This window comes from Sus scrofa, chromosome 13 (genome assembly GCF_000003025.6).
Source record: "Sus scrofa isolate TJ Tabasco breed Duroc chromosome 13, Sscrofa11.1, whole genome shotgun sequence".
NCBI lineage: Eukaryota > Metazoa > Chordata > Mammalia > Artiodactyla > Suidae > Sus > Sus scrofa.
The window spans coordinates 133,001,504-133,014,185 of NC_010455.5; the positions used below are offsets into that span (position 1 = coordinate 133,001,504).

At 35.8% G+C, this 12,682-nt stretch overlaps 1 protein-coding gene across 30 annotated transcripts in view; it reads left to right on the top strand.

The window, feature by feature from the left end:
- DLG1 (discs large MAGUK scaffold protein 1) overlaps window positions 1-12,682 on the top strand; it is a 264,950-nt gene that overhangs the window by 181,573 nt on the left and 70,695 nt on the right. For all 30 annotated transcript variants that reach the window (XM_021070096.1, XM_021070094.1, XM_021070100.1 and 27 more), the window contains one exon: window positions 5,955-6,057. In XM_021070096.1, the coding sequence (XP_020925755.1) occupies window positions 5,955-6,057 (103 nt within the window). The remainder of the gene's footprint in view (window positions 1-5,954; window positions 6,058-12,682) is intronic.

Here is a 12,682-nt window from a genome sequence, read left to right on the forward strand (position 1 = left end):
AAATTCTAGTGTTGAAAAGTACAATAAATGAAATTTAAAAACCATCTAGACAAGCTCAACAGTAGATTTTACATGGCAGAAGAATCAGCAGACTTGAAGATATGTTCATTAAGATTATCAAGGCTGGAAAACAGAAAGAAAACAGAATTAAGGAAAATTAACAGAGCCTCAAAGACCTGTGGAGTTACCATTAAGTGTACCAACTGACGTCAGAATGACGGGAGAGCGAGAAAGGGGCAGAAAGAATATTTGAATAAATTATGTCAAAAAAACTTCCCAAGCATTAAGATATTATTTATATGAAAACAGTATCACAAGAGGTGTGGAAGGCAAAGAATTATATATATAAGAGCAAAAGTTTTTTTTGTTTGTTTTTAGCCATTTAGAGTCAATGAATGGTTCCTTTTTTTTTTTTTTGTAATATCATTGATTTACAGTTTGCCAATTTCTACTGTACAACAGAGTGACTCAGTCATACATACATATACATTCTTTTCTTCATATTCTTTTACATCATGGTCTATCCCAGAAGATTCAGTGTAGTTCCCTGTGTTATACAGTAGGACCTTGTTGTTTATCCATTCTAAATGTAATAGTTTGCATCTACTAACCCCAAACTCCCAGTCCATCCTACTTCCTTCTCCCTCCCCCTTGGCAACCACAAGTCTGTTCTCCATGTCTGTGAGTCTGTTTCTGTTTTGTAGGTAGGTTCATTTGTGCCATATTTTAGATTCCACTATAAGTGATATCATATGTTATTTGTCCTTCTCTTTCTGACATATTTCACTCAGTATGAGAATCTCTAGTTGTGAGAGCAAGAGTTTTTATATACTGTTGAAACTAAGTTGGTATTAATCCAAAGTAGATGGTTATAAAATGTTAATTATAGTTCACTTCTGGTGCAGCAGGTTAAGGATCTGATGTTGTCACTGTAGCAGCTGAGGTCACTGCTGTGGTGTTGGTTTCCTCTCTGACCTGGGAACTTCCACATGCCACAGGCATGACCAAAAAAAAGAAAAACGTTAATTATAATCTAGGGAAATCACTAAGAAAGTAACTTAAAGTATATATAATTTTAAAGGGTATTAAAATAGTACTCTGAAAAAAGATTTTAAAAGTTAGTAATGAAGGAATAAACAGGAACAAAAGACATAAGGCATAAAGAAAATATTTTTCAATAATTACATTAAAGATAACTAGATTAAATACTCCAATTAAAAGACAGGTATTGACAGGGTAGATTTTTTTTTAATACAACTATATACTTTCTACAACAGACACACTTTAGATTCAATCTTCATTGAGAATAAAAGGTTGGAGAAGATAAACTATGCAAATAGTAACCAAAACAAAATAGAATGGCTATACAAATATTAGGCAAAGACTTTAAGACAAAAATTGTTACTAAGAATCAAAGTATATTTTATAATATATGTTATATAGATTATATATGATAGATAACTGTTTATATTGTATAATTGTTGAGAAGTTCCTATTAAAACTGACTCAAGAAGAAATAGAAGCTGTAACTGTAGACCTGTAACAATGAAGGAGATTTAATTGATAATTAAAATTTCCTGCAGAGAAAAAGCTGAGGACCAGATTGGCCTCACTAGTGCAGTCTATAGAACTTTTGTTTGTTTATGTGTTTGTTTCTTAGGGCCGTACCTACAGCATATGAAAGTTCCCAGGCTAGAAGTCAAATTGGAGCCACAGCTGCTGGCCTTTGCCTCAGCTGCAGCAATGTGCAATCCAAGCCATATCTGTAACCTGCAACATGCCCACAGCAACACCAGATCCCTAACCCACTGATCAAGGCCAAGGGTGGAACACATATCCTCATGGATACTAGTTGGGTTCACAACCTGCCGAGCCACAACAGGAGCTTCAGTCCAACTATAGAACTTTTAAAGAATTAACACCAGTCATTCACAAACTCTTCCCAAAAAGGAATAGGCATGAAAAACACCCTTCAACAAGGCTAGTATTATTCTTATAACCCACCATACAAATATATCACAGAAACTACAATATCCCTTACTGATTTTTATTTAAAATCCTCAACAAAGTAGCCTCTGGATTCACCAGCATAAAAAGGGATTATACACCAGAACCAAGTAGAATTTACCCAAGGAATGCATGGTTCGTTCAATATAAGAATGCCAAAGTAAGATTCCATAGTAATAGAGTTAAGGACATGAAGCAAATGAAAAAGCTCTTGTTAGAAACCAACACCTTTTTACCATAAAAACACCAAACAAATTAGGAATAGTAGAAAATTCCCTCAACTTGATAAAGGGTATCTATGAAAATACAGTAGTTTATGTCACACTAAATGCTGAAACACTGAAAGCATTCCTTCTAAGATCAGGAACAAGACAAGGGTGTCCTCTCTTGCCACTTCTATCCAACATATACTGGAGTTTCTAGGTAGGGCAGTTAGGGAAAAAAAAAGACGTTAGCTTTCTAGATAAAAAAGAAAGAAGGGGAGTTCCCGTCGTGGCGCAGTGGTTAACGAATCCGACTAGGAACCATGAGGTTGCAGGTTCGATCCCTGCCCTTGCTCAGTGGGTTAACGATCTGGCGTTGCCGTGAGATGTTGTGTAGGTCGCAGACACGGCTCGGATCCCGCGTTGCAGTGGCTCTGACGTAGGCCGGTGGCTACAGCTCTGATTCGACCCCTAGCCTGGGAACCTCCATATGCTGCAGAAGCGGCCCAAAGAAATAGCAAAAAGACAAAAAAAAAAGAAAAAGAAAGAAAGAAGGAAAGATCATCTCTTGTTTGCAGCTGCTAAAAGAACTATCAGAGCTAATAAACAAGCTCAACAAGTTTGCAGGACAGTGGATCACTGTACAGTTTTGTTTCCGTATACCAGCGTTGAATAACCTGAGAATGAAATTAAGAAAACAATTCTATTTAAAGTGGTATCAAAAAGAGTAAATTTAGGAGTTCCCGTCATGGCTCAGTGGTTAATGAATCCAACCTGGAACCATGAGGTTTCAGGTTTGATCCCTGGCCTTGATCAGTGGGTTAAGGATCCAGCATTGCCATGAGCTGTGGTGTAGGTTGCAGACGCGGCTCAGATCCCTCATTGCTGTGGCTGTGGCGTAGGCCGGCGGCTACAGCTCTGATTAGACCCCTAGCCTGGGAGTCTCCATATGCCATGGGAGTGGCCCTAGAAAAGGCAAAAAGACCAAAAAAAAAAAAGAATTAACAAAATGGAAAAACCAAGTATGGAATATCCATATAATGGAGTATTATTCAGCCATAATAAGTAATGAAGTACTAGAACAGGCTACAACAGGGATGAACCATGAAAATAAGTAAAAGAAGCTAAACACAAATATCACATGTTATATTTATTTAAAATGTACAGAATAGACAAGTCCTTAGAGTGGTGATTGCCAAGGACTAAGGGGAGAGAGAAGAAGGGAATGAATACTAATGGTAGTGGGGTTTGAGGGAGGCTGATGAAAATGTTTTAGAATTAGAGCATAGTAAATCAAAAAACTACCATGAGATACCACCTCACACCAGTCAGAATGGCCGTCATTAATAAGTCCATAAATAAAAAATGCTGGAGGGGATGTGGAGAAAAGGGAACCCTCCTGCACTGTTGGTGGGAATGTAAGCTGGTACAACCACTATGGAGATCAGTATGGAGATACCTTAGAAATCTATACCTAGAACTACCATGTGACCCAGCAGTCCCACTCTTGGGCACATATCTGGACAAAACTTTCCTTAAAAAAAAAGACGCATGACCCGCATGTTCATTGCAGCTCTATTCACAATAGCCAAGACATGGAAACAACCCAAATGTCCATTGACAGACGATTGGATTAGGAAGATGTCTATATACACAATGGAATACTACTCAGCCATAAAAAAAGAATAAAATAATGCCATTCGCAGCAACATGGATGGAACTAGAGACTCCCATACTGAGTGAAAGAGAAAGATAAATACCATATGATATCACTTATATCTGGAATCTAATATAAGGCACAAATGAACCTTTCCACAGAAAAGAAAAGAAAATCATGGGCTTGGACAATAGACTTGTGGTTGCCAAGGGGGAGAGGGAGGGAGTGGGGTGGTCGGGGAGCTTGGGGTTAATAGATACAAACTATTGCCTTTGGAATGGATTAGCAATGAGATCCTGCTGTGTAGCACTTGGAACTCTGTCTAGTCACTTATGATGGAGCATGATAAATGTGTGAAAATAGAATGTGTACATGTATGTGTAACTGGGTCACCATGCTGTACAGTAGAAAAAAAAATTGTGTTGGGGAAGTAAGTATTAAAAAAAATAACAATAATAGAATTGGAGCATAGTGATGGTTGCACATGCTTGTTGATATACTAAAGCAATGAATTATTAAAAATGTGCATTATATGGAAATTATATCTCCATTGTTTAAGTGTTAGTTGTGTTTTGTTTTGTTTCTTACCCTGTCTATTTAGATAGTATGTCTCTCAGCACTAGGATTTCTTCTAAAATATCCTTTATTATATATTCCCTTAAAATGGTGTTACTTAAGAACATTTTTAATTTGTAGTCTTGTTAACAGATTACTGTCTTTTCAGTCTCTATAGGTTGTCTTCAGATCTTTTCTGTAGCAAAAGGATTTGATGCTCAGGAATGATTCATTAAAAATTATGATCTTTTCTGTAATAAACTATGAAAGTTTATCTACCTTTTATATTTTTTCTCTAATTTGTTCTCCTGAGGATTAAGGAGATTTTTCTTTATGTACACATTGTGTTGATTTTTTATAGCCTTCAGCTAAAGATACATTCTGTAATAAAACTGTTATTTTACATATGTTTAGATTAAGGCATTTGGACTATGATCTTCATTTGTGAGGTATATGCACATTTTAGTTAAATAATATCCTATATTTATAGATAATATAAAACATCAGGTCTTTACCTGTTTAAAATATTCTTTTATGTAAATTTTATGATCCCAAGAATTTCTAGGCTATAGTCAGATTTCTCAAAATTGGTATGTAATCTTTAACAGGTTTTAGATTAGATGCTGAAGAAACAAGCTTTCATATAAAAATTGCCTGACAGTTCTTTTTCCTTTCCAGAAATATTCAGTGACAACCCAATGTTTGCTATGTTTTATTTGATACTTCTTAAGGGGAAAAGCTAACTTAAATATTTAAAGTTTGTTACATTTCAGGTCTAGTGCTCACATTAGTTTCCTAGTAGGTTTTTCTTGTAGTGGAAAAGGTTCAGTCTCTAAAGATAGTGTACCTTGCACTGTAGTTGGTACTGGCAGCATTTCAGAAATAAGAATTAAGTTGTTTATTCTTCTGGAGTGGGATTGATCACCTCAGTGATTATTGCACCTAAGGAAGATCCTTGAGTTCAGAAAATGTCTCCTTACTCTTTTAATAACATTTACTGTATTTCAGTGTCCTTGAAATCTGAGCTTTTTAAATACTTTTAAGTAACTGTTTTCCTATTACTCCAAAAGAAGTAAGCTTTAGTTTGGGAAAGGAAGGAGGAGAAGTGAAACTGAGATGAGTAATTTTGAAAATGTGGCAGGAGTTGAAAGGATGCTACAAACCAGATGAATTTCCTTCCTTTTGCTTGAGTTACTAGTGAAATGAAGTGTGCAAAATGATGACACTTGTTGATTTTCAGGTTATCAAATTTCTCAAGTGATCGATAGGCTTCTAGAAAACCTAGGGGGAAATGTTTTGGTTTTGTTCACTTGACAGTAAACAAAGTATTTTTAGTGAATAAAACAGTTTTGATAGTAATCTTTTTTTTAACTGTACAATATCTTTTTAGTAAATCATAGCAAGAAAATATTTTAGTGATAAAATAATTGCAAGTAATTTTTTAAAATATATCCCTATTCTAAAAACAGGCTATGTGTTTTCTCTCAGCATGATGATTTTCTTTCAAATTTAAGATCTGGTTTGATTTACAGGTAAACAGTGTTGACCTCAGAACTGCCAGCCATGAGCAGGCAGCAGCTGCTTTAAAAAATGCTGGCCAGGCTGTCACAATTGTTGCACAATACCGACCTGAAGGTAATAAATTCTTGCTGTATATATTTATTTTTTATTTCAGTTTTTAGAAGTCTTCCCTTAATGTTTAACTTCTAAACTTAACTTTCTTTTTATGTTTTTGCCTAATTTATTAATCTATTATTCATTGAGCCTGAACGTCATTCACTATCCAAATCCAAGTGTTTTTAATATAGTGTGGGAACTTGTATCTGGCAGTCCTTTGAGTATTTCACTGTTACTTGCATTAATTTTCAAGTGTTTATTTTTTTAAATTTATCATCTAACCAAACACATACCTTTTACACAGTGATTAAAAAGCAAAGATAGTAATTTTGCCAAAGAAAATTTGGTTATCCCAATTTTTTCTAACTTTTAAATTAGAGTATATTTATTTGTATGAAGGTTTAAGATATGTTTCCAGTAGCCTTTATTGTTACTTAAAGAGAAAAAAAAACAAGTTTGGGATGTCGTATGTTTCTAAATAGTGAAGTATCATGGTAATGACCTTCCCAAGTTCCTAGAGGGAGAAGGTGGCAATGGAAAATTTGAAGTCATGCCATGTTAAACATACATAAGACTCTAGTGTACATCAACATAACCACTTCACTAAAACCTCAGTGGAATTTAAAAAGCGTGAACACCCAAAAGAATATGTAATGTACTAGTTAATGTTCATAAACAAGGTGAAGAAGGAAAGAATGTTGTGACTAAAGGTGCTAGGTGAAGCATTGTATAATTTAGCAAGTTACATTTATTATTCTTTTCTTGGAGTGGAATTTATTTCTGTAACAAAACCTCTTAGGTGTTTTCCCTGATCAAAGTGGCATGTTGGGCATTGCTTGCTATTTCATAATAAAATTTTTCTTATAAACCTCAGCATTAAAGTTCAGTAACTGAATAAGAATAAATTCAGTTATGTAAGGGTTAAGTTCCAAATAAATCACATTAATCAAGCAAATAGGGACTAATGTATGAAGTCAGAATGGCAATTTATTAATTTTTGTGAGAAACAAAACTGCCAGTTGGGACTGAACATACTTTTATCTCTGGCCAACACCTTCTTGCCCTATAGGTATATTATATGGAAACCAAATTATAATCACTGGTTGCTTAATATTATATAGAAAGCCTCTCATTTTTATGTTTATGAGAAATATAGACTATTTAGATATGACTAAGGGTAAGTCAGTTATCTGGCCCTTGACCTCAAAAGCAACAAGGAAAATAAAATATAAATACATACTTCTACCCATACAGCTTCACCTCACATTAAGTAAAATATAGGCAAATGCTACTTAAGCAGGTTGAGATCTGGCAAACGCTATATGGACAGAGGGGAAGAGTGAAAACATGGAATGTTGAACAGTGTTCACTGGTAGCAGAACTTACGACAGAAAATTGTACTTCCTAAAGGTGAGGAGCTCTCTCTTTTTTTTTTTTTTTTTTTTTTTTTTTGCTTTTTAAGGCCGCACTAGCAGCGTATGGAGGTACCCAGGCTAGGGGTTGAAATGGAGCTACAGCTGCTGGCCTACACTGGCACACAGCCACAAAAAGCCAGATCCGAGCCACATCTGCAGCCTACACCGCAGCTCACAGCAACACCAGATCCTTAACCCACTGAGCAGGGCCAGGGATCAAACCTGCAACCTCATGGTTCCTAATCAGATTCGTTTCCACTGTGCCACGATGGGAACTCCCAGGGGCTCATTTTTGAGGTATAAAAACATACCTTGTTTATGGCATGCCATACAGAAATTGGTGTGAGCAAGTTAGAGCAGAAGCCATCCTGGATGCGGTTTCGTTTAAAGAAATAAAGAACCCATATATGGTTAAAGCTTTCTGTCCTAATAGCATTTGACAGTCTTTTGGTTTTAAAGGCTGTAAAAATAACCTGTATTTTATCTGCCTGCTGCACCTCAAACTTTCTGGTCTAGGCAAACATTCAGTAATAAGCAATTTAAAGGAACTGGCCTCGTTTTCATGCAAAAATATTAATGAGAAGAGATGGAAACATATAGCAAAGCTTAGCAAGAATTGAAGGTTAGTCACACACATACATATACACACAAAAAAATTAGCACAAATCAGATGAAAATTTGATTTTAATGTTTTTTAAAAATGTATGGATTCACTTATTTGAAAGAAGACTGCAAAGTAGATATGTAAAGAACTATATGGGAAGAGATGGCTTAACAACCAGAAGAGATTAATTTTGAGCTAGCAGAACCCAGGAGAGAAGAAGAAAGCAAACCATGTTCTTAAATCGGAACACAAAGGCAAAGAGACACTGCAGAAAAATCAGTGTTGGGAGTTCCTTTTGTGGCTCAGCAACAAACCCGACCAGTATCCATGAGGACCCAGGAGCAGTCCTTGGCATTGCTCAGTGGGTTAGGGATCCGGTGTTAATGTGGGCTGTAGTGTAGGTCGAAGACACGGCTTGGATCCCTGTGGCTGTGCATAGGCTGGCATCTGCAGTTCCAGTTCAACCCTTAGCCTGAACTTCTGTATGCCACGGGTGCTGCCCTAAAAAGCAAAAAAAGAAAAAGAAAGATAAAAGAAAATTCAATAGGGGACATAGAGGGTACAATAGGAAAAGTGAACAAAATTAAATAAAAACAACTTTAGATAGAAAAGACAGGCAATAATATATATACAGCATATACATAGACTTTCTGAAGAAAGTATATTTCTTTAAGAGAATAAATGCTTAAAATTATAATATAGTCACGAAAACTTTCCTGAATTAAAAAGAAGTGACTCTTTATACTGAAAAGACTCAGCATGATATAGAGAAAATTGACTCATAATGGTCAAAATTCAGACATACTCTCGTTAATGTTTATCAAAAAGCAGTCTTCTGAGACCCAGTTAAAAATATTAGGTTATTAATAAAGAGGTAAAAAAATCAATCAATAAAAGAACCGTTGTAATGCTTAGTGAGCCTAGATCAGAACAAGGATCATTAATTTTACTATTTTTATGTTTAGTGACTTAACTAAGCCTAATATACCCCTTTATGCTCTAGGTATACTTGCCCACTGATAGTTGGTAAGGATGGGCTACCCTTTTCCTAGAATAGTTATTGAGCTTATCTTTTGGGGTTTTGTTTTGTTTTGTTTTCTTCTATTTTGTGATTTGTACACTTCCATGTGAACCTTTCATACTTTTTCTATAGTTATATTCAAAATTTAACTATTCTAGTCTTGATTGAGCCATTTTTGTATCAAGGAGAATTTGCAGTCTACTTCGAGGATTATTCAGGTAGCTGCTATTTAGCAGACATGTGTTTCCAGGTTAGATCTTTATGTTAATTATTCTTATCTTTTTTTCCAAACATCTCCTAAACACCAGACTTTTATGTCCTATTTGATTTCTCCAACAGTATTTATCCTTAATGTTTGAAGTTGAGTATGTCTAAAATAATTCTTTTACTCTCTCAGTAAATAGCACTTCCATTGATGCTTAAATCAGAAGCCCAGGAGTCATCCTTGACCTCTCTTGCCTTTTTTCAACCTGTATGTCTGAGCCACTACCCTAACTAAACCCACTATCATGTCTTAGGTAAACTATTCTAAGAGCCTCTTTCAAGTCTCCTTACTTTTTTTCTTGACTTTCTCCAATCCATTCATCGACCAAAACAATCTTTCTAAAAATCAAAGAATGCATTGTATAATTTCCCACTTAAAACACTTCTCATTATACTTTGAATAAAATCTAAACCCTTTAATAGGGTATGCAAATCCCTGTATGACTGAGCACAGCACAATACATGTGGCTTCACTTCATGCCCTCTCCTCCTTCCTTTTGCTCCTTAAGCTCTTAACCATACAGGTTTTCTTTCAGACCCTTGATTATCCCAGGTATTTTCCTAATTCTCTGTGCATTCTGTTTGTTTTTAGAATATTCTTTCCCTCTATCCTTTTTGCAGTTAGCTCCTTCTCATGATTTCTTTTTTTTTTTTTTTTTTTTTGTCTTTTTGTCTTTTGTTGTTGTTGTTGTTGCTATTTCTTGGGCCGCTCCCGCGGCATATGGAGGTTCCCAGGCTAGGGGTTGAATCAGAGCTGTAGCCACTGGCCTATGCCAGAGCCACAGCAACGCAGGATCCGAGCCGCGTCTGCAACCTACACCACAGCTCACGGCAACGCGGGATCGTTAACCCACTGAGCAAGGGCAGGGACCGAACCCGCAACCTCATGGTTCCTAGTCGGATTCGTTAACCACTGCGCCACGACGGGAACTCCTCATGATTTCATTTCTCATAGCACTGTGATATTTTCCTTTATAACACTTAACACAGTTTATAATTGTATGTTTATTTAGATGCCTATTTTGTGTGTATGTTTTAATTTAAGCCTTGCTCTAGAGCCTTATGAAACACATAGCTATATCCCTACAGACCCAAATAACAAGGAGAGTAAAAGCTAGGATTCGGTCCCAGATCTGTTGCTTTCAAAATCTAGATACTTTTCACTGGGAATATTATAATGTGTGTTTAGTCTGGAAATTTTGATTTATACTGTATTCTTTTACCACAGCTAGAGTGTCACTGCCTAATAAACACAAGATAAGTACCAATAGAGTACAGAAGTCAGATGTTGCCTCAGGAATTCAAAAGAAAGTAAATCATATTTCCTGCCATGAGAAAAGAGTAGGATTGGGGCTTAACTGGAAACCTAAGAAATGGATAGACTTTAAGTGGACAGAGAGAAGAAATGACATTCTAGAAATAATAACAGAAGACCAGAGATAAGAGAGTTAAAATGTGAAAGCATGTTTTGGGTACTTTGAAAACTTACCTGTCCTTCTTGCTATATTGCTGCTTACCTTACATTTGTTTATTAGTCAGTGACACGATGACTTTATGTTTTATTTTAATACTAATTATGTAGTTTTAACAAATGTATTTTTGTTGTACAGCACTTAAAAAAAAATTCCACATCATCAGTGTGTAACTGCTATGAGGGCCAAGGATATAAATTGAAGATAAGACTCAGATTTTCTTTCTCAGTGAGCTGGCTATTCTGTGAAGTACAAAAGGACACCTGACAGTCTGATAATCAGTCATCTCCTTGCAGTTAGTATCTTCACTTTACTTATGACAAATCTTTTGGGATTCTCTGCTTCATTGGTATTCTGACATACATATATACAGGCAGACAGACAGAGCAAAGAGGTAAGCTTTTTGGTAGAGTAAGTTTTTATCTTTTAGGACTTATAGCTTGCCTATTAGTCTTCCATGAAAACTGTTATGGGTTTTTCAGCTTGAAAAACTTTGAACTTTCATGCCTTAGACTCTAAGTATAAAAAAAAAAAAATCTCTCCAAAACATTTCAAATGATGTTCTCTCCTAGCTCCTCTCAGTTTTGCTAACTCCAAAGACAAGCATCAGTTCATTTTTTAGAGCTTTACCACTAATCATTTTGGGGAATCATAATCAGAAGTCAAACATGGGCATGAGAATTACTGTTCTAGTTTTTTACTCTATATCCAGAAGGTATAGAATTTTGACAAGTGGTTTCTGATCTATAGTTAAAGAATTTCCTTTGGGTTGAGTGATAGACTATAAAAGAAAAAAATGTGTGCCAGGCATCCAACCATGTACATTTATTAACTCTTTTAATTCCCATAAAACCCTATAAACTGGGCAGTTACCATCATTTTACATTACAGTTGAGTAAACTCAGGCACAAAAAGCTTAAGTAGAGAGTTCCTGTTATGTCTCAGCAGATTAAGGACCTGATGTTGTCTCTCTAAGGATATGGGTTCAATTCCTGGCCTTGCTCAGTGGCTTAAGGATCTGATGTTTCCACAAGCTGCAACATAGGTCACAGATGAAGCTCATATCTGGTGTTGGTATAGGTCTCAGCTGCAGCTCTGATTTGACCTCTAGCCTGGGAACTCCCATATGCTACAGGCACTGCCCCAAAAAGGAAAAAAAAAAAAAAAAAATGGTTAAGTAACTTGCTGGTTACACAGCTTTTCCAGTGGTCAAGATTTCTTCTTGTTCTACGTAGATAAGGAAAAACTTTTCCTGTACCCTTTTAGTTTCAGTAGCTGGGTAAATTAATTCACATTTAACTGACAGAGACAGATAGATAGAAGAAAAGAATTTATTTTGTATGTATGCAGGGAACCAGCAAAAGAAGTAGCCGGCTCATTAAATGGTTAAAGGCATACTAACAGTATGGAAAAGGGAGTGGGGAGAAAAGCCTTTTATGGGGAAAACTAAAAAAGGTTTCTTAAGGAAAGAAAAGTATGTTTTTAGAAAAAAGTTTGTGATAGTGTTTGTCTCTACCATATTGAGTCGTCTTTCCATCTTCAGGGCTATAAAACTTCCCAAGAGAAAAGATTTAAACAACCTCATTTCCCAGAAGTTGCTGCTTTTAGTCAGATTAGGAAAGCTCTAAGGAGGCTTTTTTCTGCATTTGTTGAATCTCAAGTGTGTTCAGCTTAAAATTATCTCTATGACAACTCCGAGGTTCCAACTGATGCCCATACCTTGAACATCTCTCAACCACAGATTAAAGCTGCATCCCTTCACAAAAAGCCCTAAATGCAAATATTTTCTCATTGTTCCTCATGTATACTATATCAACTTCCAGGCCTTAAATGTCTATTTTGGGGGTTAGAATTTTTTTTTTTTTTT